Raw genomic sequence first — 25,790 nt, 5'->3', positions numbered from 1 at the left:
AAAGCCGCTGACCAGGTGCGGATCTTCGAACTTCGAGATTCGGCGACCGGCGACACTAGTCTCCACTTGTCAGGGCCGGCCGCCTCGACTAAACTTCCATGAGCTTCAAGGTGCTTGAACATGCATCCGACTTTGATTGCTCGGTCGGCGATGTACTGGATTCATCTTTACGAGGTGAAAGCGGCAGCATCGTGCACGTCATTGAGTGGACGTCTGTCGACCCATCGCATGTGAAGAGGCGCAGTGCATCGCTGGAAGTCGAGAGGCGAAGAGCCCAATCCGTCGTGAGAAGATTCTGTCGCCTCATGCGCAGTCAGCTTCGAGCTCGCCATCTTGGTTTGGATCGCCATCGCGCTATTTTGGGATTCTGGCCAATCACGTTGTTGGCCTAAGGAGTACCCAATCAGCGCTCGTTTCAAATCCCAACGGCGCCCAATCACGCGCGGCAACCGCCCGAGCTATCGCGAGCCGTTGCAGCAGGTCATTTCCGATCGTGACCCCAACAGCATGAGCTCGCTCGAGTCGTCGTCGCCGTCGGCCAAGACAGGCATGGTCACGCGCATTTCCAACATCAACAAGATGGAGCTGCCCAAGGTGCTGCGCCTCATGCGCCTCGGCAACGTCGGCTGCTCTATCTTCCAGGTGCTCGCGGGTCTCACAGGCCTCACAAGCTTCATTACGCTCAACATCACGGGCACTCTGGTCTCGATCTACGTGATCATGTTTGGCCTTCTCTTCCTCCTCTTTGAGTGTCGCCTCAGCAGCATGGAAGGACGCATCCGCAGCAACTTTGGCTTCCTCTACTCATACAAGGGCCGCGCGTGCTTCATCTTCTTCATTGGGTTCCTCGACTTTGGCATGAGCACGACGCTCGGCACGATTGCCGGCGTCTTCATGTGCATCAACGCGCTCTTGAACCTTCTCGTAATGTGCAAGCACCCGGAATTCAAGTCGGGCCACGTGAGCCGCGACGCCGACCCGACGCTTGGCTACTCGTCTGGCCAGCAGGAAGCGGCGGCCTACCTGAGCGCCAACCCCAACGTTGCGATGCAAGCGAGCACATTTGCGCTCTCGGCCGCTGCGCAGCCCAAGCCGGTGGTGTGAGGACGTGCACACGCGGACACCTCGCATAAAATCAATAGTTTTATTCCTGCTTTATGCAAATCGCCATGTACCCGCACTTGCCGTGCGAAGAAGCCATTAGCTTTGACACGCGGTAGTGATCCTCACACCCGCTGGGCCGAGAGGGCGAAAGAGCCGGCTTGCATCGCAACCTGCGGGTTCGATCGGAGGTAGTCCTGCGCGGCCTGGTTGCCGGTCGCGTACGACGCCGTCGGGTCCGCGTTGACCCCCACGTTCTTGAAGTCCGGGTGCTTGTACATGACGTAGAGGTTCGTGATTGCAGCCAGGCTCATGACGATACCCGCGAGCGTGCCCAAGGCTGTGCTCATACCAAAGTCGAGGAAACCAATGAAGAAGATAAAGCCGGCACGGCCCTTGTACGTGTAGAGGAAGCCGAAGTTGTTGCGGATGCGCGACTCCATCGAGTTGAGTCGGCACTCATACAGAAGGAAGAGGAGGCCGAACATGACCACGTAGAGCGAGACAAGCGAGCCCGTGATGTTGAGCGTGAGGAAGCTGAAGAAGCCGGTGACACCAGCGAAGATCTGCAGCGCCGAGCACAGGATGTTGCCGACGCGCATGTAGCGCAGGAGCTTCGGAAGCTCCATCTTATCGACGTTCTTGATGCGCGACGCGAGGCTGGGCTTGGCCATCTTGCCCTCAATGCTGCTGGCGCCGATGTTGGTCTTCATGCTGTCTCGCTTCAAAAGTAAAGAATAAGCTGCCCTGGCTCTACCAGAGGCCATCCGGATATTTAGGAAAGGAATACCAGAATAGTGTGACTCCTAAATTGGTGACGGTGCCATCCCTCAAGCCTTTGCCAAGGGAAAGGAAGGCTTTATCCTTGGGCTTCCTGCGCGCACAAATCGCGCGCAATGAGTAGCAAAGTTTGCAGAGCCTGTAGGTAACTATGGCGCGCAAAATCAACGAGTAAACACGTTTCATGTCCTTGAGGCGGAATAACGTTGCGTTAAACTTTAACCTATTCTCGTGAAGCAATTGCCTGCCTTCCACTCATCGAGAGGAAGGCCGGTCGGTGTTGAAAGAAGAAACATTGGAGTCTTTTCTGACGCGTCATTTGTGCCTTATCGACAATGAGGTAGCCTGCTTGCGACAGCCACTAGCTGCACATGCTGGCCACTATTGCGCCTATTCTTCGAGGCAGGTTAAACTATTCTGCTTTTTAAACCTTTGACACTATTTCACTTCATCCACATGACGCGCCCCACCGCAATATCCGGATTTATCCGGATGTCCTAGACTTGCGGAAAGACGCTAAAAGATCGCGACAGGGATGCGCTTGGCCTTTGCCGCCTCGATCGCGAGCCTCGTCGTGGGCGAAGACCTTCGCTACCAGACAAACGCCCTCGCCTATGCTCCGCGGCCAGGCCTAAATGCCATTGAAGCAGCGCTTGGGGCCAACCTTCCGGCGCTCGAGCTCATCACCGTCAGCAACACAACCGCGCCGCTTCGCATTCTTTGCTGGGTCAACACGTACGAAAAGACGCATGCTCGAGCGCGCGCGATCAAGAAAACATGGGGACAGCGCTGCACCAAGTTGCTCTTCATGAGCAACGTTGAGGACGACGCGATCCCGACGGTCCGCGTCGTTGCGCCGGCGACACACGACCACCTGTGGCAGAAGCACCGGTTCGTCGTGCGGCTCCTCGCCCGCGAGTACGACGCGTCCGAGTACGATTGGATTTTCAAGTGCGACGACGATACGTATGTTATCATGGATAACCTACTCTCGTACTTGCACTCGGTGGCCACGTCAATGACCTCGCCGGACGAGCCTAGGTTGCTTGGCCACCGCATGACGTTGCAGTGGTTCGAGATGCAAAAACCTTTCCGCGACCTCTCCTACATGCAACGAGACCGACGGTATGATCGCTCGTAGACGGGGCTAGCGCCATAACATACGAGCGATGTAGGCAAGCATTGGAGACGGTGCTCCGTGAAACGCGCCATCAAGGTACTACGACCTCCGCATACGATAGATGGACGGTGCTTTTCGTTTCTAGGCGGCTTGTACTATACTCCTGGCGGTGCTGGCTACGCATTCAATTCGGCGTACTTGACACAACTCGTGGCAGCGCTGGACGAGCCATCGTGCCTCCCGGACGAAGTTGTCCCGGACGACTGGGCAATCTCGTTTTGCATGTATCACCGCGGTGTTGTGCCCGTGGACACCCGCGACAGTTTGCACCGCGAACGCTTCCACCAGTACTCGCCCGAGCAGGTCTACTATTGGCCCGACGACGTCAATGACTTTGACCACTGGAACTACGCGTCGATCTACGAGGCGCAGAACTGGTTCTCGGACCACATCGGCATTGGCTGGAGAAATGGGTCCGACTGCTGCGCACCCGATTCCGTTTCTTTCCACTACGTCCACGACATGCACCTCGTAGACGCCTACTTTGAGCTGCGAAAAAATGCCCAAAAATGAAAGCGTTGAAACGATTCTCATTGACGTTATCTGTTGGGCGGTGACGCTCGTCGCGCAGTGCTCATGGGTTTGCCCTTGCTGCTGACGTTGCTAGCGCTCGGAATACGCCATGTCTGCGCCAACGCAACTAACTTACGCTGCGTTCTCTCCAACTCGCTCGCCAACTCGCTTCGCGACGGGTGCATCTGCTACCCGTGCAGCATTTGTGTCTTTCGCTTCTCTCACGGCTGCGACATCGCTGCTGCCGTCTCGACGGCGACGGGCTGGGAGCTGCCGACGCGTCGACCCATGTTAGCTGCCATCGACTGGTTTCTACCGACACAAAGCACGTCATTCTCGCTCGGCAATCACGTCGCAACCCGTCAGTTTGATTGGCGGAAGGACTCGGATACCTGGATCGTTGTCGGTGCGACGCTACCGATGCCACGGCAGCACGAACCGTTCACGAATCGGAGCGTCTACGGACTCATCTACAACGACTCGGCAACTAACCGCGCGCGCCTGGCCGAGCTGGCAGCTCAAAACACAACCGTCGCCCTCACAGTCAACTCCAGTTGCGACGAAGCGTTGCAGGACGTCGCAGTCGTATACAGCGTTGACGGCTCCCATGGCATCGCCTACCTCGGCGGTATAAGCAACTCGAGCAGAGCTGCATTGGACGTGGGCGTTGAGCTTTCTGGCGACAGGGTGGTGTGCGACGTGCTGACCATTCTGCGGGTGCAATGGCCAGCCATGCGTCTACCAGAACCCCCAATCAGCGTTTGCAAAAGCGAGAAGAAGGGCTCCGTCGCGGTGCAACTCGTCACGGACTTGGCTCTCGACGCTCGCGTCACGGCAATTCGTCGCGCGACCAACTACATTTACATTGAAGCATCGCTCATGAGCCTCGTGCCCGCTGTGTTCCGGGCGCTTCAAGACACTCTTCCAACGATACAGCGCCTAATCATCGTGACTCCAACGCTGGCGCCATGGGCGGTCGCGGCCGGTTTTGAAAAGTACCGCTACGACCTCCTCGCGCCTCTCTACGCAGCATTTCCGAGCAAAATGAGCGTCTACACCCTTCGTGCGACACCATTGCACTCAAATGTTCTGCTCATCGATGACGTCTTCGTCGCCATCGGGGCCACTGACTGGACATTCCGTCGCCCGACACGCTCCCCGCTCAACGTGCACCTTGTCGACGCCGCGACGACCATCGCTGACGATGGCGTACGTGTCACTCACTTTGCGCGCATGTTTCGTCTCGCGCGCTTTGCGGCACTCACGGGCGGCGTGATGTCGTTCAACATGTCGTTCCTGGACGCCGCCGATGCGCTGCAGACATACGCCGCAACGCACATCTTTGGTGTGATTGTGCCGGCGCCTCCTGTGTACAAGTACTACTTTGCGCGCTATAACGACGCGACACAAGCCGCGTTTGAAGGCCACGCACCGTGCCAACGTAGCGATGACGCGCTCGTGTCGATTGCGTGCGTGTGCCGCGGTGTCGCCCTGGACCGCTGTCCCGAACTCCTCGCGTACGCAGACGGCCCCGGTGCATTGGTCGAAGCGCAAATGGATGCTGCGCAGCTTCACACTGCCATCACTGTCTTGGGCGGAATGCTTGTGGCAACTCTCGTGCTTCTGTGCGTCCTGGTCACTTGCTGTCGTCGCTGGCTGCGGCGGCGACACAACCGTCGACGTATCACGGCCATTTTGAACGAAGCGCTGCGTCCGCATCAGCGCCTTCCCTCAACTTAACCGCTTAACAATGAGGCGTCATGTTTGCAGAGTTAACAACAGAGCGCACGGATGAAGACGACGGTTTGCGTGCGCATCCTACTTACCGGACGCGAGAGATGGTGACGGGGCTGTCCGAGTAAATGACAAGGTCAAAGTCAGCCTGGATAGGCTCAAAAGTCGACGGGATGGCCACGTACGTGCCCGGCGCCAGTGTGAGCAGCGGCGTCCGTGCGCCCGATGCACTGTTGGTGTAGCAGCCATTGCCAGATGTTCCGATTGCCGTCGTTGGGTTGGCACTGGGGTCCAGCTGGCCGTTGGGACCGCACATGTACAGTGCCAAGTTGATCGACGGTACGGGGGATCGCGTCGGCCGCAGCCGAAGAAAGAGCCGCGTCGTTGCCCTACATGGCAGTGGAGCAACGAAAATGCAAATGCAACGTACGAGAGCTGGACGAAGTACTGCGGGTTCAAGGGGTACCGGCCAAAGTTGGAGCACCCGACAGCCGTGCCCGCGGCCATGTTCCACTTGCCGACGGCGAGAGTTTCGATCAAGCCATGGCCTTCGGGCGGCAGCGTGTACACGTGGAATTGCGGCGATGACGCGGCGATCGTAAGCACAAAGGCGCCGATGCAGTGGGGTTCAAACGTCGACGGCACGAGGGTGTACTCGCCCGGCGACAAGTCCTTGACTTCAATGTAGCAAAAACCAGGACGGTACTCCCCCGACTGCGCGAGAAGAGTCTTCTTGGAGACGGCGCCGACGCGCTGGCCGTCGCGGACCAAGCGGAGGTTGATCGGGTACTGCACGGGCGCCTCGAGTGTGATGACGACGTCTGTCAACGTGTCCGTGACCACCACTTGGTACTGCGGGTTGTGCAGGAACGAGCCATACCTACACCATTCCGATCAGTTTGGACAACCAACGCACAAGTCGTCGTACTTGGGGCAGCCGCCGGCAGTCGTGCCCGTCCACTGGTCGCGCAGCGCGTGGCTGTGCAGTGGCGGCGCCGGCGCAGACGTAAACTCAAACGGTTCGTCTGTCGAGAAGACGGAGATCGTGTAGTCGAGCGACACGAGCTTTTCGTATTGCGACGCGACAAGAACAAAGGACGTCGGGCCGTCCGGTCGCAGGTCCACGTCGAGGCACGTGAGGCAGTGCGGGTTGTTGCTGTACGTTCCGCGCGCAAAGGCAAAGTTGGGGTAGTACACGCGCGTCGCCTGCTGGTAGACGTGGAGCGTCAAAAACTGCTGGACGGCCTCGGGCGTCTCGACGGCGGTCACGTGCCGCGAGAGGAGGATCCAGATCGAGCACGACTTGGTGCGGCGCTGGGCGTTGGGGATCGTGAGCAAAAACTGCGGGTTGTACCCGAGGTTGTAAGTGTCGTTGGCCGGGCCCATCTCGACGGGCCAGTGCTTGTGCACCGTGTACCGGTACTGGAACAGCTCTGGGTTCCAATTGAGAAAGAGCGCGTTAAAGTGCACTTGCACCGAGTCAAAGTCGATCCAGAAGAGACCGTCGTCTTTTGCGTGGCGCGCGGCGTCCAGGTCAAAGCCTACTTCGTCTTGCAGTGCTACCAACGATGTTAGGAGCCATCCACAATGCCATTGGTCGCACCAGGCGTCCAGTGCTGCGTGTCGTCGAGGCTGTACGGGCCTTTCCAGCGCTTGCGGTTCCACGGGTTCTTGACGCGGAGCAAGCGCACACCGCACGACGTTTCGAGGACGTTGAGGACGGCGTAGGCATGCGACGGCACGAGCCCGACCCGGCGCGCCTACGTCACCATTACAATACCTCGCAAGAACCTCAGTTGTACGATGTCGGGTGGTATCTCGCCTGTCGCGATCGTGATGAGGCAGTCGCCAAAGTTGTATGCGCTAATGAGGCGCTGCCAGATGACGTCGCTCGTCGGGCCCGACGCTTCGACAAACGAGAGCGACTCGGGGATCCAGCCCGTGAGCGCAAAGAGGTCGATGCCCGAGTTGCTGCCGGGAAAGTCATAGCCGCCGTTCACCTTGAGATATGCCTTCTCAATGATGCTCACCTACCATATCGCAATGTAGAGCGACAGAGATGCGGGATCGTCGCACCCATAGCTCGTTTGAGGTCGTCGTGCACGAGCAGAGGAGCGTGCCGTTGTAGCCGAGGGGCAGGCAGTCGTCCACTACGACCTTGCGCGGCACGCCGTTGGCCCACAGCTTGACGTTGTAGCGCCCGCCGGGGTTTATAATGGGGTCCCCATGGGCATCCTGGTCACGAATGAGATACAGCGCCACGACGCGAGCGGTACCTGCGGGTAGATGATCTTCGTAATCAGCTTCTTCTGGAAGCGCTGCTCGAACGCCGCCGTGATGCAGAGCGACGCGACAAACGAGCAGTCGGTGACGACGTCCTGCACGATCACGTACGGCGAAATGGCTGCAATCATGACGGGCTGCCCGGTGCCGTAGCCCGTCGGACGCACCCACTTGTCGAGTTTGTCCATTTGCTTGGGCGACATGCCTAGTCACAGCGTCCTATTTAATCCAAACCAGAGTCTGATAGCGTACTCAGAAAGCCGTCGGGGTCGATGTATTGCTCGTGGGGCGAGAAGACCTCGTACGCGTCAGACGCGATCCACGGCTGGAAGAGCCGCCTGTTGACGACAGAGGACCGGCGCAGAACGTCGACTTCTTCGGCCGTGTACTTGGCGTCGCCAGCATCGTCTTCGTACGTGATTGCAGGTCGTTGCATCGCAGAGGGCGAGCGCAGCAGCCGCGGCGTCGGCGTGTGCACCACCGCTTGCTTGGCCGGCGCAACATCGGCGACTGCACAGGACAACATTACGCGAAGTGAGAGCCATCGTTTGAGTCTACCATCGAGGAAGGATTCCATCTCTTCCATGAGCTCTTCCTCCATGAGATCGATGTCCTCGCCGCCCCCTTGGACAGCATTGCTGACCACTGGCTCCTTGAGCGCTGTCACGCGCTCGATGATAGCTTCGACGCTGGCTTGGACGCGCACCTGCGCAGATGGGGACAAGGATGGGTCTTGCAAGACCTAGTTACCTCTGAATGAGCGATGCATGAGCTTCAGCGCGCGCATTACCGTCATATAAGCATCGGCCGCGGCCATGTAGGCTTGTACAATGGACTCCACGCCATGTGGCTCGGTGTCGACAGTCCTAGCGATGGCCTCAAGACCCTCGGCGTTCCCAATCTGCAAGTCGACATTGGCCGCTGTCTGAACGAGCGGCGGCTCGACAACCTTGGCGCGGAGCTTGTCGATGCGCTCCTGGAAATCGGCGATCTGTTCTTGGAGCAGCTCGCGCTTGCTCAGCGACTCGACGATCGCGAGCCGGCTGAAGATGCGAATGGCCTCCTCAAAGTGACGGACTGCCGTCTCAGCGTCATGGCTCTCCTCTGCGCGGATGCCCTCTTCGGCTGCGCGGAAGGCCTGGTCGTAGAGCTCCGTCGCTCGGTTCATGCGCCGCAGTCACCCAAAGCTTGAAGTTGTTGCCGCTGGGAAGCCTAGGTTTGGATCCGCAGGGTTTTGTAACGGTGCGTGTCGCAGAGGGACGAACCTAAAGTTCGGAACTTGTGGCGGGCAAGAAAGGCGCCCATCCCAAGACGACTCGCAGAGCAGCAGACTGGCAGGGCTGCTGGAAGGCAACACGATGGAGTTGCTCGTCACGCGGGGCCCAGCCTTCTGCCGGCGCCAAACGAAGGCGAATCGAGCATGTCCTCCCGGCTTTATCCGCTGGGGTTGACCCCTACGACCTTAGGTTTTATATGGCGTGCAACTAGATAATCACCGTGGGAATTGGTGAAAATCACGTGGCTTTTGGGCCATCGAGCGCTTCCACTCAGTAAGAAATGTCGGAGGCGCAACTGAACGAGCAGCAGGTCATCGCCCAGTACAAGGGCATGCGCACGGAGATCCGCCAGCTCGCCGAAAAGCTCGCCGAGATGGAGCTCGAGTTCACCGAGCACCAGCGCGTGGCCGAGACGCTGCAGGCGCTCGATGGCCAACGCCGTGCGTTCCGCATGGTCGGCGGCGTCCTCGTCGAGCGCACGGTCGGCGAGGTCCTTCCGGCCGTCGTCTCGAACGGCGAGGGTATCGCCAAGGTCATGGTTCAGGTCGAGGATCTCCTCAAGCAGAAGGAAGCCGCGGCCAACGCGTGGCAAGCCAAGTACAACATCCGGTCGCAGTAAGTCGCAGGCTTTGATCCACGGACAATGAACCATCAATACTACTCTACTATCGATACGACATATATACCCATCGTCATTAGTTTCCAAGGCCTGACGATCGGCCAAGCGCGCGCCTCTGCCGAAGTTGCATGAGCCCACTACCGCCAGCTCCCATTGCCCCTACCTGTAGCGCAAGGTTGATGGCTTTGACGTTGTCATACTTGCGGTTCACGGCCTTGAGCATCTCTTCCGATACGCTTTGCTGGCGCTCGAGCATCGCCCGGAGCGCTTGCGTCCCTTGCTCCTAAGAAGACCAGCTTGTTGCTCGCAGATAATGTGTCGGGGGCAGATACCTTTTGCTTGAGCAGTTTTTCGAGCTCGAGCAAGCGACTGCGGTCCTCGGTCAGGTTCTCTAAACCACTACTTGGCTTTGTCGGCGCTTCGATGCGGTCCCGCGCCTTGAAGAGCTTCTCTTCGTAGATCGCAACGAGCTCTTCACGCTCCGCCGCGCGCGCGTCACGTTCGCTTCCCAGCGTCGACGCGTGGTACTCATGCCACTCTGCTATTTGCTACAATGCCATGTCGAAACTTTGCGACGCGCACCAGTCATCGCACGTACGCGCTCCAGACTCGCGCACTTGTCTGCAGTCTCGCTCCAGTTGGCGAGCTGGGTCCGTTGATGTTCGTTTTCGCCCAGCAGCGCGATGCTCTGGGCTGTTGCATGCTGCAGCGCGGCTTCGGTGCGCGAGAGCGCCGCTTCGAGCGTCTGCACTTCGTGGCGCAGCGTCAGGTTGTTTTCTTTCAGAAGCTTGCACTCGAGCGCGTACTGCGCCAATCGGAGCTAGGACGCGGCTGAGTTTAGCTTACTCGAGGAAATCACCTGCAGCGCTTGGTGCATCTTGATGTGCTTTTCTTCGTACGCCTGGATCGTGGCCGACTGTGCGTGGATGCGTCCGTGGAGAGCCGTCACCGTGTCCTTCTCGACCTGCAAATGGAGCTGCGTCGTCGCCTCCTTGGCAGCGTAGTCGCTCTCGAGTAGCTTATGCTGGAGCCTTTGCATAGCCTCGACCTGCCGAGTACCGACCGCGTCCTGAAACTGTGCGAGGCACGGATCCGAGACCCACGCAGCACAAATGGCCACGTCACTCTCTTCGATCGGCGACGATGACACCAGACCCGGGTGGAGTCGGACTTGGAGGCACAAGGCGCGAAGCAGTGGCGTCGTCACCGCCGTGGTGGCGCCACGAAGAAAGTCCACGCACGCCCATGGACTCGATGCGTACACGTGTTGGAAGATACCTGAGATGTACGTCAGCGCCTGCGGGGTCGGTCCCGACGAGATCGCGTGGAGGCGCCAGAGACCATTAGCATGGACAAGAGCACTCACACCGATGATCTCGTCGCCACCGATCCACCGACGCGCCGACGTCGATGCTAGACCGAGCCAGTCGTACGTGCGTTTTGTAGTGGTGCATCGAAGACCGCAGACGGCGCCAGTAGCGTCTGTGCCAACGTCAATGGCCGTGAGAACCTCGTCGGAGGCAAAGGCCAGCGTCTGCGTCGGCAAGCATTCGTCCTCGACGCCAATCTTGTGGGTAGTGACCTCGCCGCTCCCTTCCATATCTTGTCACTCCCCATACCGGTATATCACTACTGTGACGTACCGAGATCCCGGGTCGTGAGACGCAGCGAGTGGAGGCAGTCTGTTCCGGAGGAGCAGAGGCCGTCGACGGCGGTGATGCGCCACGGACGCCCCGGTGTCGGCGCAATGCACGCGTTGGTGGCTTTTTCCGTGAGAAGCGGCCTCTGCGCTGTCGAGAAGAGATCGATGACGCCGCGAGCCGAGCTCGGCTTTGAGCTCTCGTCGGTCGTCGGCGCACACAACTCGATCGCGTGGCGCAGGGCCTGCAACACGCGGGTTACGTTTTCTTCAGCCTTTGTGAGCGACGGAAGCAGCGTGGTGAGCAGCCATAGACACGGGACAAGCGTCTCCACGCTCTTGCTGGCTTTGACCGCGTGCAACATTGTGGGCCAGAGCGGGCTTGCGTAGAAGGTCGCTGTGGGAAATACGGTTCGTGTCGCGAGGCATCCGAGAACGACGGCGACGCGGGCTGCTGCCGTGGCCACGCACGCATTCATCGCTGCAAAGACGGCGCTGGGGATGTTTTGCAGAAGACTCAGGAGCACCGCGTAGCCGGTCGTTTGCTCGGGCGACGCGAGTCGAAGGACAAGCGCGACGAGCCGGTCCAGTACGAGCGGACCACGCAGTGTCGTGTCTAAGGCCTGGCATCGGCACACGCTCTGAAGAAACGGCTTCAAGAGCTCGTGCAGAGCTAGCGACATACCGCGCTCGCACCACAGAAGGGCCAAGGCGCCCCAGGGCGACACGTACGGCGCGAGACTGGACGACGTCAAAAGCGGCAGCGCATACTGCAGGAGGACGACGACTTGCGCTTCATTCAGCGTACACTCGATGTCGATGCAGCTCGCTGTGCCAATGGTCTCGGGCTCCGAGCCCGAGGATGCGTCGTCGTCCGAGTCGGACTCGGAGCTGCTGCTGGACGACGGGTGGCCGAAGGCGAGCATGTGGGCGATGCCTTCGAAGAAGAGAGGGACTGCATCGGGGTGCGCCTGGGAGGCAGCGACGACCGCGGCCAAGAGCTCGGCGTCCAGAGTCTCCTCGTGCACGGCGCCGACGACCTGGGCCGCCAAGTCCTTCATCGCAAGATCGCTAACCGCGTTACCGGATAATAAGGCTTGTATCCGGACCCGAAAGGGTGTTTGGTTGGAAGACAACGAATTGCAGCAAGCATGGACGAGCGCAACCTGACGTCGCAGCAGAAGGATGAGATCATCGCCCAAGTCTGTTGCGCCATGACGACGACGGCTGCTCATGACCGGCGTAGGTGCGCATGGAAGTCCAGCAGCAGGCCATGCAGGAGCTGACCAAGGCGGTCCAGGAGAAATGCTTTAACAAGTGCATCACGCGCCCGCAGGACCGCCTCGACAACAAGCAGCAGCAGTGCCTCTCGCTCTGCGTCGAGCGCTACATTGACACGATGAAGATTGTGTCGGGTGCGATTCAGCAGCGCGGCCAGCGGGTATGACGACACGGCCTATTACGTGTGGGTGCTCATGTGCGAGCTTTGTAGGGCTAAGTCGCCGATCCTTCGGGAAGACTAGACGACACTAGCCCGTACTTGTGCCCGGCAACGTTCAACTACATAACCCAACGTCGTTCCCGATAGAGTGCACTAACGGCTGCGACGTAATATGATGATCTACTTGAATACACCTTCGATTCGCTGGGCACTGCATCCCAATCGGCTCGCGCTCGTCAGCGACGACGCAGTAACATCGAGAAGAAAGAGTAGGTCGAGCTCTCGATTCGACGACGCGGCAAGCTTGTCGACTGGCAGACGAGGGGTCAACCTTGCACTCGAGGTGCTGACCCGTGCTGGTGCTTGGACTTGGGGCCATGTTGGCCCGATGCGAGAAGACTGAAGCCGTGATGTGTGTATTACAGCGAATAGATAGGAAGGAGTACAACCCGAAATAGCAGACTTGCATTTGCATGGTGTTACGAAGAAGAGAGAATTTAGTTCTTCTCCTCGGCGCGGCGGGCCAATTCGGTCAAGGCGTGGTCGCCCTCACCCTTGTTGCGGATGTAGCCGGCGAGCGCGTAGACGTCGTTGTGGCCGGTGTAGACACCGTTGGCATCGACCTGGGCGACGGCGATCTGCACCGAAGCGTGGTCCTTGGCCGCGAGGATGCGGTTCGTCCACGAGCACTTGCGCGGGATGTAGAGGTCGATGTTCTGGCCAGCCGAGTTTTGCATGTTGAAAAGGTTGTAAATTCACAAGTGATTTTTTTAGACCAAATCCCAAGCCTTGCTGCTGCCTCCCAACCAACCAGTGTGTACGTTACCTGCCATGCATACAAAGATCAAGTGCATCTCTGGCACCGGCCGTCCTTTCACCAACCGTTTTCACTTGATTTCAATATGCCATTTATCGAAGTCCGGATTTCTCTCCGGGCTCGCGACCGGACAATATTTCACAGACAACCAATTAGTGTACAACGATCCTCCGTCAAGTTGAAGTGTTCCCAATTCCAAATGAAATGTCACCATCAAGCTCATCGAGCGACCAAAGGGTACGCACTGTGAGTAGTATCAATCGCGCTCACAGATCTTCCTCTTGCGAGTGACAAGTCGCGTTTAGCAATGTGTCAAAATCGAGGTTTGGGCGATGCGCTGTCGCCAAAGCTGGTCGTTCGCAGCAAACTAGTACTGCACCTGAACGACCAAGACAATACATGCAGCACTGCAGCGCAGCTTCGGTCCCTACAGCGGGTAACATCAAGTCTGATCAAGAGGGTTTGGGGTGCGCAAGTGAACATGTCCAGGAAGGATACAAACTGCATAACTTCCGGATTTGAAGCACTCGTACTAGCACGATGAGTGATAACGGAGCGCTAATCAACGCGACTCATGCGGAAGATGTAAGACTCTTCTTAGCTCTCCCGCATCAAACCGATCTCACTTCATGCTCTTGCTCCAAGCCTGTGCTCCAAGCCTGAGGGCAAGGATGTTATCACACTATATAGCTAAGTAACACTATATTCATTTTGCAGTGTACGGTTGGCACAACCACGGAAGCAGGTCGATGTCGCGCCTCACGAAGAAGGGTCGGGCGCCGCCGGGCTACGAGTACCTCGCACCGGTCATGGACGCGCTCGAGAGCGAGCTGCGTGAGCGCATGAACGACCCGCACGACGGTCTCCGCAAGTGTGAAGTGCTCTGGCCGATCCACCAGATCAATTGGCAGCGCAGCCGCTACGTTTACGACATGTACTACAAGTACGAGAAGATCTCCAAGGAGGTGTACGACTACTGCCTGCGCATGAAGCTCGCGGACGCCAACTTGATTGCCAAGTGGAAGAAGCCGGGCTACGAGCGCCTCTGCAGCACGTTTGCGATCAACCCGAAAAACTACAACTATGGCACCGTAAGCATTTGCCGTGTACCCCGCCAGCAGCTCGCCGACGGCCAGCTCGTGCAGGAGCGTCACTCGGGGTGCCGCGGCTGCGCGTCTGGGCCCGCGGGCTACCACAACATCTTTGGCAACAAGTACGGCCAACACCTCGCAGCAATCCAAATCATGCGTGAGCGCCGGAACGACGCCGCCGCCGGGGCTGTGTGGGCACCCAAAGAAGACGACGACCGCTCGGACGTCGGAGATGAAGAAGAAACGAAGGAGGCACAGGAGGACGAAGTGGAGACAAAGCAGGCGGATGAGCGCGACGGCGAAGAAGAGACCAAGGAGGCCGAGGAGAGCGACGACGAAGACGGGCCGCAGCCCAAGAAGAAGCAGAGAACCTAATGCTAATACGTCGACTTGATCTGTACGATGGCGTCCCATGGGCAGTGCGTAGTTGGTTTCGCGCGAAACTCCTTGGCTTGGTACAGTTTGGCACTTTCTAGCCCATGCGTGTGTGGGTCAAGAACCCGCAGGTCGGCCGCCGTCTGTACGTGCCGGCGACACTGGACGGTGATGTCGTGCGTACCGACGGGCGTCCATCCGTGGCTCTTCCGCTATCCACGACAGCCACATGGCCGCTCGATGACGCCGAGGCCGACGCTCCGGAGGACCTCACGAGCTTGGCGCACGCTCACGAGCCCGCAGTGCTTGACGCGTTACAGCGGCGCTTCGAACTGGGCGAGCACGTGACGTTTGCCGGTCACTCGGTGCTTGTGGCACTCCGCCCAGCGATCCCAATGACGCAGCCGCCACGAGCTCTGCTTGCGCTCGTCGACGGCGCGCTGCAGCAGCTACGCACGCCGTTCGGGCGAAAGCACCAGACGATCCTCATCTCGGGCGACAGCGGCGCCGGCAAGTCGTCTATCGCGCGCGCTGTCCTGGCTGTACGTCCTGTCTGCAGATATGTACATGAGTGAGCCGTCCATTACCTAGCACATTGGCGAGGCCGTCGTGTCGCAGCGAGAGCGCGTGCTGCCGCTGACCGCGTCCCTCGTCGTCCTCGAGGCGTTTGGCTCCGCTCGCGTACGGCGCAATGCATTGCAACAACCAAAGATTGTACGTTGCTGGGTAGACGGCCGCGAATGCGACGGCGTCCCGCTTTGGCAAGTCGACCAAAGTGCTCTTTGACGACGACGGCTGCCTCGTCGGGTGCGCGACCGAGTGCTACCTCGTCGACGCCGCGCGCATCACGGCGTGTCCGGTACTACTCGAGCAACGAGCGTTCTTTTACCTGTTGCGGTTAGGAAAGCGAGGGCACGTTTGATGTTTTGCACCAGCTCGTGCACGATCTCTCGCCGACGGAGAAGATATCGCTGCACTTGCTGCACCCTATGTACGCATTCGTCCCCACGGGCGCTCCCCAGGGCCGACTTCAGGACACGAGAGTAATACCCTTGGAGATGATTTGCGTTCACATCGCGTAGGCGGCGCTCGAGGCTTGCGGTATCGCTTGCGTCGACGGTATTCTGCGTGTCCTCGCAGCCATCTTGCTGCTCGGCAACCTTGCGTTGGATGATGGCGACGCGTGCCTGTACTTGCTAATGATTCTCATGACGCGTGCGTTATCTCGGAGATCTAGGACGGACGTCGCGGCGATCGAAACCCTCTTGGAGTTACCGAAAGGGTCGCTGGCGGTCGAGCTCAGACTCCAGACGCCACTTGCTGTCGCGCGGGATGCGCTTGCGCAAGGCTTGTACAAGCACCTCGTTTTAAGCCTCGCGCGGCGGTTGAACCAAAATCTGGGCCCGCCCAGTGCAACGTCGAGCACCAAGTCGATTGAAGTGTGCGACCTCTTTGGCCTTGATTTGGCGCCGTCGGCGACCCACGGACTCGTTCAGCTTTGCCGACACTACGCTAGCGAGAAGCTGCACCAGTTTTTCGTCCAAGTATTATTACCTGTTGTCTAGGATACCCTCACAATTGTGTAGTTTACGTTCAAGCTCGAGCAGCGCATTTACGCGGCCGAGAAGATCGCAGCGCCGTCGCTCGACTTTCACGACAACCAAGTGCGCTGCGTCGGCGATGAGTCGCATTGAACGTGTGCTGTAGAGCGTGCTCGACCTCCTCGACAAGCAGCCGCAGTGCCTTTTGAGCATCCTCGAACACACGTCAGCGCAGCGCCACGGAGCCGACTCGGCTGCCTTCATCGCGGTATCCAGCAACGGTCTCTACGAACTGTACACGAGTATCCGCCCTAGAAACTGGAGACTGTCTTTGGCGACCACGCTAAATTCGCCCGCGTCGGCAGCGCACCCGATCGTTTCATCGTGCGGCACACGGGCGGCGACGTCGTCTACGACGCGAGGACGTTTGTCCGCGACAACAAGAATGATGTGCCCAAGAATCTCGTCGCCATCATCCAGGCGTGCATCGCCGCGGCGCTCAGCAGCCCCCTCGAGCCCGCACCGGCACCGGTTTTCTCCGAGTCTGGCTGGGGAACGCGTCTCATGTGGCTCTAGGTGACGGTGGCCGGCAAATTTAGCGCCGACATTGAGCGGCTTTGCATTTCACTGTGCCGCACCGAGCCCCACTTTATCAAATGCCTTCAGGTACCTTCATTCACTGCACGCAGCGGCCATAGAGGCGCGTATTAGCCGTCGCGGACGCCTGGGACGTTCGATGCGGTGGTCGTTGCTGATCAGCTTCAGCGCCTCGGCATTCTGGACGTCGTGCGACTTCGGCAGACGGGCTATTGCTACCGCACGACCTTTCCCGAGTTTCTAAGCCAGTTTGCGTGTCTGGAACGCTTCCTCAAGCCCTTGGCGGTACATCTCGTCGACAATTGAACCCCCGCTGATTTTGTCCTTGTAGGTATACTGATGACGTTGCACGCCAGCGATTCAGGTATTATTAGGTGCCGCCAACGGACCTGCGTCTGCGCTGCGAAGGGCTTCTCGACCGGCTCTGGCAACACGCAGAGATGGCGTGTCTACCTGTTGGCCCATTCACTTGCAGACCGTCGATTTGATATCCATGCGTAGCGCCCCGAGACGGTGCAGCTCGGGGACCGATTCCTCTTTTTGCGCAAGGCAGGGATCGACACGATCGAGTCGATGCAAGCGACGTTGCAAGCCGTCGTCGACCACGACGCGGCGCTACTGCAGGTGCCGCCTTGTGCTCTGCAGCGTCCAACATACCAACTAAAATGTGCTAGAAACACTGGCGCGGCCACTTTGTCCGAGCGCGCTTCCACACGTTGCGTGCGGCTGTCAGGACGATTGCGATGACGTGGCGAGCGTACAAGCGACGTAACCATCGCCCGATACAGTCGCGCTACGAGGCGTGGAAGGCCCGACGTACACCGTCGGCGCGCAAGTCAGTACGTCGCAACTCCAAGCCGCCGATTGCAGATGATGCGACGCACCTACCGTTGCCCGAGTCCCCAGTCGATGCGGCGCCTGTGATGCCGCTGCCATCGACAATGACCCTGCCGGTGGCTGAGCTCGGGTCATTGGAGACATCGACTCCGGGTATCGCCGAGCCTCGGGCAGCTGCTTCCTCACCAAGCGTTGCTTCCTTACAACGTGTTGCAAGTCTTGCTTCGTCACCGAACGCGACTGTTACGGCGACGACAACTTCACTGATCATCGAGTCATCGGCGCCACCGAGCCCCACGATGCCGCCACTCATGGCCCGGACCAAGTCGCTCGGTCCATCGACGGAGTTAACTCTGGCAATCGACTCTACGGTCGTTGTCGCGGCGTCGCCAAGTGCGCAGCGACCGCGGTCGTCCTCTCTTCCGGTACCGACGCTTGCTTGTTGATGTATTGGACGCGCAATACTGTGAGTAGCCTCTGCTCCTACTCGTGCTTGCTCTCCGGGTGCAAGCACTGTACCGAGGCTTTCGCGTGCGGCAAGACATGGCCATGGTGATGCACATTCTGAGCATCAAGCGGCGCATCCGCGTGACACTCGCCGCAGCGCAAAAGCTACAGTCGTGGACCCGCATGCTCCGTGCGACTTCGTTCTTCCAGCGCGCTCGCCGCGCTGCGACCACCCTCCAGGTTCATTCTAGCACCTTAAACCCTTGTAAATCTTTGTGTAGCGCTGGAGCCGACGTGTAGCACAACACAGAGCAGCGATCAAGACACTGGCCATGCGTCTCAAGATTCAAGCAGCTGCCCGCGGTTTCCTCGTTCGCAACGAGGTGCAAGAACTTCTGCACGACTCTATCGACACCTGCACGTAGCTGCACCGGGCGGCGCTCGACGCCATGGCTGCCGAGACCTCCGCGCGCCTCCGCAGCGAAGTGGCCCGCGAAAGCAGTGCGCTCTCGCGACTGAATGCATCGCGCTGGTGCAAGCAGCCCGTACCTCTCCTTTCTGCTGGTATTCGAGAGTAGCAACGACGCTCTAGGTCGCCCGCAACGTGGTTGTGGCATTTGAAGCGACGGCCGACGTGTCGCGCATTTACAAACCCTCGTGGGCAGCCCGGTGGGCCGACATTGAGGTATTTTCATAAGGTGGCCGTGGTAGTGCTAACGTGGTTCGGGGCAGCGCACGTTGGGCAAGCCAGTCGTTGCCATGGGTATTGGCGAAGCCCACTCGATGTTCTTGTCGGCGCAAGGTCAGCTCTTCAGCGTCGGCTGGAACGACAAGGGGCAACTGGGGGCGACCAAAGCCGGGGCCATTCCTCGGACGCTGCTCGAGGTACATATTATCGACGACATTGCGACGATTCCATTGTCTTCAGGCACCGGTGACGTCGCTTGCAGTCGGTCAAGACCATGCGGTTGCCCTGTGTGCGAACGGGAGTGTCTACTCGTGGGGTGGCAACAAGCACGGCCAACTCGGCCTCGGGCATCTCCAGGTGGCGTCGACGCCGACGCGCGTGTCCGTCTCGCAGCGGCGCGTTGTAGCCATCGCAGTCGGTGGCGCCCACACGGTTGCCCTGCTCGAAACCGGCGCGCTCTACGGCTGGGGCCATTCGGTACGCTGGTGTGGCTTCTCTAGCTTCGTCGTTGATATCTCTTTGCAGATGGGACGCCTGCCTCAAAAAGTGTCGCCGCCCACTCGCTTTGTTGCTGTCGCTGCCGGCAGCAGCTTCTCGGTCGCGCTTAGCGCTGGGTACTCGAAGAGTGCATTCGGCGCCATTCAACGATGATGTGTGTTGTAGAGGCACGCTGTTTGCGTGGGGCGAAGGTACGCACGGCGAACTCGGCCTCGGCGACCAAATGACTCGCGTTGCGACACCGACCGCATTGGCCGTGTCGATTGCAGCCAAGTCCGTCCTGGTGGCCTCTGTGAGCTGCGGCGCCCAGCATGTGTTGGCACTTTCACGCTGCGGCCATACGTTTGCGTGGGGTCACAACGCCAGAGGCCAGGTACCCACCCATTCTCTCACTTCAAGAAGATACCATCGTCGTCGACATAGCTCGGGCTCGGGGACGTTCGTGATCGCTTTGCGCCGACCAGGCTTCGTGCGCTGGACGGACTTGCGGTGACATCGCTCACGGCAGGGCTACACGGCTCTGTCGCGGTCGTGACTGCGAAAGCAGCCGTGACTATGTCGGTGGTATACATCTGGGGCGACCTCGGGTCTGTGGCCATGGTGCCGAGCGAGATTATGGCGAACGGCGCTGCGGTCGTTCTGGGTGCGACCGACAAGAGACTGGCACCAACCAAGTTTTTGCAGACGCCGGCAGCCGACGTGCCGACGCAGGTGCGGCAGAAATCACCAGCCGCTGCAACGCCGTTGGCGTAGGTGCACTGCGCGTGGTCGTCGAGTCTCTCGGTGGTTTGGATGACGTTTGCGCCGCATCAGACTTACACAGCACTCGTGCACGCGCCGCCAAAGTTGCCATCGTCCCATCACACCACGTAGCTAAGCGTACCGACTTGTAGGTTTGTTCGTCCGCCAGAAACACCAGCACCACGACCAGCGCCCGTACCTCCCGTGTCGCCAAGTGCGTTGCCGCCGAGACTGGTCGAGCCCGTTCCAATGTCGAAGCGCACGTCGATCGCTCGGTTCTTGCAAAACCCAACGGCCGAGACGCTGCGCCAGTCGTCCCACGAGGTATAGCGTCACTGGTCGCGACCTGGTACGACACACAGCTACTAGACGCGAGCATCAATGCGACCCAGCCACATTGTCGTGCCCCGGAGCTCCATGCGTCAAAGCCTCGTGGCACCGCCGCAGCGTCTCCCGTCCAAAACCTTCTTCTCCGCGATCAATCACTAGTCTCTCGTTAACTGCACTGAATCGGATGGAAACCATTTGTCTTGATGGCATTTTGTATACGATGCGTCACACTTTACTCTTTCGCAGCCGGCTGGTTGAACTTGGAGCGAAGGACTTGCGCGGGCAAGAGCAAACCCGACGCCGACGTCACCACGGCGGGGGTGCGCGACGGCGGCATGTACGCTGGTTGCGGCGGCGGAGCCATGTACATGGGCGGCTGCTGGTACGCAGGCGTCGGCGGAAGCGGGGGCTGCGGCGGCAACGGCGGCTGGAACGGCGCGGCCGTCGGCTGCAGGAGCGTGGGCTTGGCCGTTGGCTCGGGGCGGGCCTGCTGAAGCTGCTGGAAGTAGTGCGCCATTGACGACGCAGGCGCGGCCGTCAAGTCGCGGTTCACAGTGCTCTTCTTTTGCTCTTCCTCGGCCGCCCATTTGTGGATGAGCTGCGACATCTTGTCCGTGGACGGCGGGGCCGGCGGCTGCTTGGCCAGCTGCGGCACACCCTTCTCCTGGGCCTTGGGCGTCTTTTGGGGCTTGGCCTTGGCCTTGGTCGGCGGACTGAGCTTGTCCGTCGGCGCGACACCCGTTGTCGCCGTCGGGCTGACCTTGGCTTTCGGCACCGGCTTGGCTCTGGGCTTTGGACTCGGGAGCGCCGTCGGTGGCGAACCCGGCTTGGTCGAGATGCGGAGCATCGCCGACCACGGCACGAGCTTGCCACGGTGCGGAGCACAGAGCCCATGCAGGCTGGACCCGCCGCTAAACGTCGTGTCAAAAACGACTTCAACGCAGCCGCTCACAGCATGCGTCGCGACAACGGTGCCTTTGAGGCCAAATGGCACACTGCGAGCGGCGAGGTTCACGACGCGATCGCCAAGCACGGGCGTCACACCCGAACCCACGAGCGACGCCGAGAGATCGTAGTTGGAGCCCACCGCTCGGAAGATGGCCGACGTGGGCACGTTCACCGCCGTCTTGGCGGTCGCCGCCGACTGCGTCGCGCGGATTTCACCGGCCTTTTCGATCGCGCGAACCGCGGCCGCCGAGAGCGTCGTCGACGTCACGGGCACGAGCGGCATCGTCGCAATGTCCAGCTGACCGAGGTACGTCCGAATTGCTTCCAATTGCGGCTTGACCAGCGCGGGCGCAACGCTCAAAAACGCCGCGCCGTCGTACGTGGCCGCGTACGGAAGGCTCTCGACGGCGGCAAACACGCGGGGAAACTTGCGCTGGAACGCAAGAAGGAGGTGGAACGCCTTGTCGCTATACTCCCAAGCACCTTCAACGACCGCAGACGCAGAGACCGCGTCGCTGCCGACGATGGCCACCGAGTCGCCCGAGCCCCACACCGGGCGATCGTCGCGCGCCTTTGGCTCGTAGCGACAGTAGCCAGGCAGCATAAGCTCCTTCTTGTACTTGATGTTCAAGCCGATATCGTACCGACCAGGGTTGACGAGTAGCGAGCCCGTGACGCGCCCCAGCGTCGATGGCGTAATGCCAAGGCGATGACTCACGACATGGCTCGGAAAGAACTTGTCGGCAATGGCTTCGGCGATCGCATACCCAAACGGCGGCTCGGGCGTCAATGTCTCGACGCTAACGTCGACCGTACCGTCGTCCTGATGCCCCGTGACGAGACCGCGGGCGCCGTCGGCCAGCATGAGCACCGGAGTTTGCAGCGGGAAGCGCTCGACGTGCGAGAGTGCCGGTGTTTCAACAAACCGCGCATCCACGGTCGCGAGCGACGTCGCAGCCAATTGAAACGGAATCTGGACTTCGTCATCGCCAAAGAGCTTGGTCGTTGCGCCCGAGCCAGCGTCCGTGACCATGCCCTGGAGCGGGCGCACGTGCAAGAAAGCACGGATGGTCCCAATGCGCACGCCGCCCGTGCCGGGAATCGCGCGGCCGTTGAGGTACCGCTGCGCTTCGATCGACGCCGACTTGGTAAACGTCCGCATCTCGGTTTCGGTGAAGCTACGCACGTCCACGGAACCGTCGTCGTCGTTGCGCCGGACGATGCCGTCGGCCGAGCTCACGGCGACAACGAGCGCTTCGTGCATGTTGGGGTAGTTGACATGCACCTAATGTCATATAAGAATGCTTCGAGGGGCAATGCATATTGCGTACCGTCGTTCCCAGGAGCGCTTGGGCCTCGTCGAGCGTCGGCTCGGTGGCGTCGGCAATCTTGAGCACCATCGTCCTCTTCTTGGAGCTCATGCCAAAGCAGTTGACGCCGATGGCCGCGAGGTACGACGACTCGAGCGGCAGTGCGTGCAGCGACGGAAAGCCCGCAATCGGCATCGTGACGCCGTCGACGAGCGATGAGTCAAAGCTCGTGAGCGGCGGGAGCGTGTACACTTCGCGCATCGAGTGGCAGAGCGGGACGTCGGAAAAGACGGACGGCAGCGTCGACGGCAGCGTCTCCGAGTTGCTCTCGTCGTACGTGAAGCGGTACGCGACGCCCGGCGTGTTGCGCGCGCGCTCGGCGTCCGTGAGGCGGTCGTTCGGGCAGTACAGCTCGATGGCCTCGAGCAGCGCCGTCGCGTCAATGAACGGAAGCACGTTCACGCCTTCCCACGGGTTGCGCTTCCCGTCCATGTCGATCTCAAACTTCATCGGGTAAAAGTGGGCGATCGGCGACGCCGGGTCCGTCATGAGCTGCTGGTACGGCGCCGGCACGAGCGTCGCGCTCGTCGGCGGCAGCGTCGAGAGAAGCTGCTGGAACGGCAGAAACGGCGTGCCCTTCTCCAAGTAGAGCTCCGACACAATGTCGGCAATGTCCGTGAGGTCCGAAAGCATGGGCGAGTAGTGGAACGGGTAAAACCACGACCAGGACGGGACGCCCTGAAAGTAGTAGCCGAGGCACCACACGAGTGCTTCGACGTACGCGACCTTGACGTGGCGCAGCAGGTCCGGCCGGTTGTCGGCGACGCCAAACTTGCTCTTGTAGTACGCCCACTTGGTGGCTTGAAACTCGGGCGACCCCGAGAGCACCGCCATCTCCGCGTGCACGTCCGTCGGCGGCCCTTCGATCGCCGCCAGGAGCTCGGCCGCAAACGCGTCTTCTTCGTCGAGCTCGTCAACATCGACAACAATCGGTTTCTCGACCGGCGCGCGGCCATACCGGCTGCGCTGCTGCCGCTTCCGGTCTTCGTCGGCGCGGTGCGTAAGGATGTCCTCTTCCATGGCGCCAATTGTGCGGCAGAGGTCTTCGAGGTGCGACGGATGCGACAAGGCGCCGCCGTTCGTGAGGTAGTCGCCCCATGTCGGCAGCTTGGACCGGTAGAGCTCCAGGAGAAGCGCGATCGCATCTTCCGAAATGTCGAGCGTCGGGCTGTGCGGAATGAAATCGTTCCCGAGCAGAAACGTCAAAAAGATAAAGTCATCCAGCGCCCGCTCCGTGTCGTACCAGGGCACCTAATGAGGATCCTCAGCTTCACGCAGAGACTGCATCGCACATTACGTCGGCGCGCAGCTCAATGTCGAGGTACTCGCGAAAGACCGAGAGATGCACGAGCTGCCACTCGAGCTCCTTGGTCTGTCGGGCCACAATCTTCTTGGTGTTTTCGTCCTTGGGCGACCGGCGACCGCCCGAAAAGTCGACGACTTCGCGGAGCAGCGTAAAGTGAGGCTCGTGCGTCATGATCCCGAGGAGCATGAGATCGGCGTCCGAGCCGTACATGCAGTGACGAACGTTCGGCGGGTACCTAGGAATGGTTGCTAGGATCCACGAACGAAGCGCCGTAGGACGTACCCGGGTTGCATCTTGGTACGGCGAATGTACTCGACAATCTTGTGCTCGCCTTCACCCGGAACTTCCTGCCCCGAGAAAAGCACCGTGAGGTTGCGCCATGCCGGGTCTTCCTTGAGCTTCTTTCGGATGAAGTACTGGAGATGCAGTGAGAGGCGGTACATGAACTCGGTACCGGGCGTGATACAATTCGAGTCAAACAACACAGCCGGTGGCGCAGCCTCGTCGTCGTCGCCGTCGCGCTGGAGCGACAAGTTCTTCTCGTGGAGCTCCATGCCGGCGCGGAAGCGGCGTGAGCGCTGCTGGTTGAGCTTCGCGCGCGGCGCAACGCCGTCGACAGCGAGGAAAAGCAGTTTCTTGGGCTTGACGATCTGGCTCACGATGCGGTCGATGTAGGCAAAGATGGCCGGGATCTGCTGCGGGTCGCCGAGCTCTTCGCAGACCTCTTGGTCGTTCGGGTGCGTGCACTGGTGGATGATGCCATTGAGGTCGAGGTAGAGGTTGTCGAACTCGGGCAGCAGCGAGACGTCGCTGATGCGTTGGTTGATCTGCGGGTAGCGCTCGCTCACCCAGCGGAAGAAGCGCGGGATCCCCATCTTCGTCCTTGGTCGTTGGCTCGATTGTGGGCAACCCCAAGAAAAAGTCGCCACCGGATACCGTTATCCGGATTTCCAAAGTCGCCCCAAGGGCAATGTGGAGCTCGACGGCGAGCTCCGAGCGTGCAGCTACATCGCAAAGAAGCTGATCCTGCGTCGTGCGATGCATTGGCCGCGACGAGCGCACGGCGCGGATGACGCCCTGTCCCAGACGCGGCACCATCATCCATACGCTCGCCCACGTCCCACGTCAGCATCAACGCTGGTTTCGTATCGACGCCTTTGTCGGCAAGGGTCGACGACGCATTCTCGACGACGAAATGCTGGCAGCGATGCGACTCTGTCGCGCATTCAAAGCGTGCGCTCATTGCGTCCCGCGACGAGTAAGAACAACCTGCCATTTGCGAGCTTGGTGCAATCGCATTTGCGATGCCACTGGTTCAAGGAACTAGACAGCGGAGCTGCACGAGAGAACCAGACGCGCGCCAGAAAATGACTCGGGATCAATGTGGCGCGAGAAATGCCAAGTCCGACACTGAAGTTGACAGAACGACCTGCAGCTTGGACAAGTTCACGTCACAGCATCAACACGAGCCTTGCAGTCATTCACATGGCATCTTAAGGAATCAAAACAATCTCTTCTGCTCTTGTGAACGTCGTCAAAGGCCCTTGTCGCCCAGCACACGGTTGTGCTGCCAGTAAGTTTGTTTCCGGATAAAGATATGGTTTTGACCGGATAACAAGCATCGGTTCGCTCTGCCA

The 25,790-nt window shown here is 59.8% G+C and overlaps 12 protein-coding genes across 12 annotated transcripts; 7 read left to right on the top strand and 5 right to left on the bottom strand.

Annotated features, from left to right (window-relative positions):
- Positions 1–409: 409 nt before the first annotated feature.
- Positions 410–1,200, top strand: SDRG_13824 (hypothetical protein). The gene has a single exon (XM_008619922.1). It carries the CDS (start codon positions 508–510, stop codon positions 1,102–1,104), a length of 597 nt encoding a protein of 198 aa, XP_008618144.1. The 5' UTR covers positions 410–507; the 3' UTR covers positions 1,105–1,200.
- SDRG_13823 (hypothetical protein) lies at positions 1,101–1,863 on the bottom strand. The gene has a single exon (XM_008619921.1). The coding sequence runs from the start codon at positions 1,812–1,814 to the stop codon at positions 1,227–1,229; it is 588 nt and encodes a 195-aa protein (XP_008618143.1). The 5' UTR covers positions 1,815–1,863; the 3' UTR covers positions 1,101–1,226.
- Positions 1,864–2,395: 532 nt separating this feature from the next.
- SDRG_13822 (hypothetical protein) lies at positions 2,396–3,594 on the top strand. The gene is made up of 3 exons (XM_008619920.1): positions 2,396–3,006; positions 3,057–3,097; positions 3,147–3,594. The coding sequence occupies exons 1-3, from the start codon at positions 2,417–2,419 to the stop codon at positions 3,572–3,574; spliced, it is 1,059 nt and encodes a 352-aa protein (XP_008618142.1). The 5' UTR covers positions 2,396–2,416; the 3' UTR covers positions 3,575–3,594.
- Positions 3,595–4,306: 712 nt separating this feature from the next.
- Positions 4,307–5,314, top strand: SDRG_13821 (hypothetical protein; the record flags this gene model as incomplete). The annotated part of the gene is made up of 1 exon (XM_008619919.1): positions 4,307–5,314. One exon carries the CDS (start codon positions 4,307–4,309, stop codon positions 5,312–5,314), a length of 1,008 nt encoding a protein of 335 aa, XP_008618141.1.
- SDRG_13820 (hypothetical protein) lies at positions 5,312–8,798 on the bottom strand. The gene is made up of 10 exons (XM_008619918.1): positions 8,382–8,798; positions 8,150–8,333; positions 7,844–8,101; positions 7,585–7,796; positions 7,385–7,543; positions 7,111–7,338; positions 6,912–7,068; positions 6,237–6,867; positions 5,739–6,188; positions 5,312–5,697 (listed from the first exon to the last, which is right to left on the bottom strand). Exons 1-10 carry the CDS (start codon positions 8,757–8,759, stop codon positions 5,397–5,399), a joined length of 2,958 nt encoding a protein of 985 aa, XP_008618140.1. The 5' UTR covers positions 8,760–8,798; the 3' UTR covers positions 5,312–5,396.
- A 324-nt stretch (positions 8,799–9,122) lies between these two features.
- Positions 9,123–9,560, top strand: SDRG_13819 (hypothetical protein). The gene has a single exon (XM_008619917.1). The coding sequence runs from the start codon at positions 9,149–9,151 to the stop codon at positions 9,485–9,487; it is 339 nt and encodes a 112-aa protein (XP_008618139.1). The 5' UTR covers positions 9,123–9,148; the 3' UTR covers positions 9,488–9,560.
- Positions 9,474–12,209, bottom strand: SDRG_13818 (hypothetical protein). Its single transcript, XM_008619916.1, has 6 exons — positions 11,131–12,209; positions 10,347–11,080; positions 10,086–10,307; positions 9,820–10,035; positions 9,651–9,770; positions 9,474–9,602 (listed from the first exon to the last, which is right to left on the bottom strand). The coding sequence occupies exons 1-6, from the start codon at positions 12,185–12,187 to the stop codon at positions 9,564–9,566; spliced, it is 2,388 nt and encodes a 795-aa protein (XP_008618138.1). The 5' UTR covers positions 12,188–12,209; the 3' UTR covers positions 9,474–9,563.
- Positions 12,210–12,246: 37 nt separating this feature from the next.
- Positions 12,247–12,762, top strand: SDRG_13817 (hypothetical protein). The gene is made up of 3 exons (XM_008619915.1): positions 12,247–12,328; positions 12,373–12,567; positions 12,619–12,762. Exons 1-3 carry the CDS (start codon positions 12,278–12,280, stop codon positions 12,622–12,624), a joined length of 252 nt encoding a protein of 83 aa, XP_008618137.1. The 5' UTR covers positions 12,247–12,277; the 3' UTR covers positions 12,625–12,762.
- A 194-nt stretch (positions 12,763–12,956) lies between these two features.
- Positions 12,957–13,347, bottom strand: SDRG_13816 (30S ribosomal protein S21e). Its single transcript, XM_008619914.1, has one exon. The coding sequence runs from the start codon at positions 13,302–13,304 to the stop codon at positions 13,065–13,067; it is 240 nt and encodes a 79-aa protein (XP_008618136.1). The 5' UTR covers positions 13,305–13,347; the 3' UTR covers positions 12,957–13,064.
- Positions 13,348–14,083: 736 nt separating this feature from the next.
- Positions 14,084–14,875, top strand: SDRG_13815 (hypothetical protein). The gene has a single exon (XM_008619913.1). The coding sequence runs from the start codon at positions 14,134–14,136 to the stop codon at positions 14,848–14,850; it is 717 nt and encodes a 238-aa protein (XP_008618135.1). The 5' UTR covers positions 14,084–14,133; the 3' UTR covers positions 14,851–14,875.
- Positions 14,876–14,954: 79 nt separating this feature from the next.
- On the top strand, positions 14,955–20,730 carry SDRG_13814 (hypothetical protein; the record flags this gene model as incomplete). Its single annotated transcript, XM_008619912.1, has 26 exons — positions 14,955–15,392; positions 15,442–15,531; positions 15,581–15,709; positions 15,753–15,893; positions 15,933–16,039; positions 16,088–16,394; positions 16,437–16,514; positions 16,558–16,685; positions 16,757–16,922; positions 16,968–17,057; positions 17,103–17,273; positions 17,363–17,443; positions 17,490–17,612; positions 17,663–18,250; positions 18,300–18,512; positions 18,554–18,655; positions 18,698–18,817; positions 18,865–18,957; positions 19,005–19,157; positions 19,201–19,437; positions 19,486–19,574; positions 19,624–19,831; positions 19,882–20,169; positions 20,212–20,303; positions 20,352–20,523; positions 20,569–20,730. The coding sequence occupies 26 exons, from the start codon at positions 14,955–14,957 to the stop codon at positions 20,686–20,688; spliced, it is 4,524 nt and encodes a 1,507-aa protein (XP_008618134.1). The 3' UTR covers positions 20,689–20,730.
- On the bottom strand, positions 20,669–25,058 carry SDRG_13813 (hypothetical protein). The gene is made up of 4 exons (XM_008619911.1): positions 24,436–25,058; positions 24,145–24,388; positions 22,809–24,098; positions 20,669–22,762 (listed from the first exon to the last, which is right to left on the bottom strand). Exons 1-4 carry the CDS (start codon positions 25,026–25,028, stop codon positions 20,762–20,764), a joined length of 4,128 nt encoding a protein of 1,375 aa, XP_008618133.1. The 5' UTR covers positions 25,029–25,058; the 3' UTR covers positions 20,669–20,761.
- Between the last annotated feature and the right edge of the window lie 732 nt (positions 25,059–25,790).

The sequence above is a fragment of the Saprolegnia diclina genome, assembly GCF_000281045.1.
Source record: "Saprolegnia diclina VS20 unplaced genomic scaffold supercont1.63, whole genome shotgun sequence".
Lineage (NCBI taxonomy): Eukaryota > Oomycota > Saprolegniomycetes > Saprolegniales > Saprolegniaceae > Saprolegnia > Saprolegnia diclina.
This window is presented reverse-complemented; position numbering and strand designations above follow the sequence as displayed.

Bases quoted from the DNA above. Each gene is read 5' to 3' on its own strand.
- SDRG_13824 (XM_008619922.1), top strand. From the start codon at position 508: ATGAGCTCGCTCGAGTCGTCGTCGCCGTCGGCCAAGACAGGCATGGTC.
- SDRG_13823 (XM_008619921.1), bottom strand. From the start codon at position 1,814: ATGAAGACCAACATCGGCGCCAGCAGCATTGAGGGCAAGATGGCCAAG.
- SDRG_13822 (XM_008619920.1), top strand. From the start codon at position 2,417: ATGCGCTTGGCCTTTGCCGCCTCGATCGCGAGCCTCGTCGTGGGCGAA. The intron at 3,007-3,056 runs GTATGATCGCTC...CGAGCGATGTAG, and splicing joins TACATGCAACGAGACCGACG to GCAAGCATTGGAGACGGTGC. The intron at 3,098-3,146 runs GTACTACGACCT...TTTCGTTTCTAG, and splicing joins CCGTGAAACGCGCCATCAAG to GCGGCTTGTACTATACTCCT.
- SDRG_13820 (XM_008619918.1), bottom strand. From the start codon at position 8,759: ATGAACCGAGCGACGGAGCTCTACGACCAGGCCTTCCGCGCAGCCGAA. The intron at 7,339-7,384 runs GTGCGACGATCC...GCGATATGGTAG, and splicing joins CGACCTCAAACGAGCTATGG to GTGAGCATCATTGAGAAGGC. The intron at 6,868-6,911 runs GTGCGACCAATG...CATCGTTGGTAG, and splicing joins CACGCAGCACTGGACGCCTG to CACTGCAAGACGAAGTAGGC.
- SDRG_13819 (XM_008619917.1), top strand. From the start codon at position 9,149: ATGTCGGAGGCGCAACTGAACGAGCAGCAGGTCATCGCCCAGTACAAG.
- SDRG_13818 (XM_008619916.1), bottom strand. From the start codon at position 12,187: ATGAAGGACTTGGCGGCCCAGGTCGTCGGCGCCGTGCACGAGGAGACT. The intron at 10,036-10,085 runs GTACGTGCGATG...ATGGCATTGTAG, and splicing joins AGTGCGCGAGTCTGGAGCGC to CAAATAGCAGAGTGGCATGA. The intron at 9,603-9,650 runs GTAGGGGCAATG...CAACTTCGGCAG, and splicing joins CCATCAACCTTGCGCTACAG to AGGCGCGCGCTTGGCCGATC.
- SDRG_13817 (XM_008619915.1), top strand. From the start codon at position 12,278: ATGGACGAGCGCAACCTGACGTCGCAGCAGAAGGATGAGATCATCGCC. The intron at 12,329-12,372 runs GTCTGTTGCGCC...TGACCGGCGTAG, and splicing joins AGGATGAGATCATCGCCCAA to GTGCGCATGGAAGTCCAGCA.
- SDRG_13816 (XM_008619914.1), bottom strand. From the start codon at position 13,304: ATGCAAAACTCGGCTGGCCAGAACATCGACCTCTACATCCCGCGCAAG.
- SDRG_13815 (XM_008619913.1), top strand. From the start codon at position 14,134: ATGTCGCGCCTCACGAAGAAGGGTCGGGCGCCGCCGGGCTACGAGTAC.
- SDRG_13813 (XM_008619911.1), bottom strand. From the start codon at position 25,028: ATGGGGATCCCGCGCTTCTTCCGCTGGGTGAGCGAGCGCTACCCGCAG. The intron at 24,099-24,144 runs GTAATGTGCGAT...GATCCTCATTAG, and splicing joins ACATTGAGCTGCGCGCCGAC to GTGCCCTGGTACGACACGGA. The intron at 22,763-22,808 runs GTACGCAATATG...ATATGACATTAG, and splicing joins AAGCGCTCCTGGGAACGACG to GTGCATGTCAACTACCCCAA.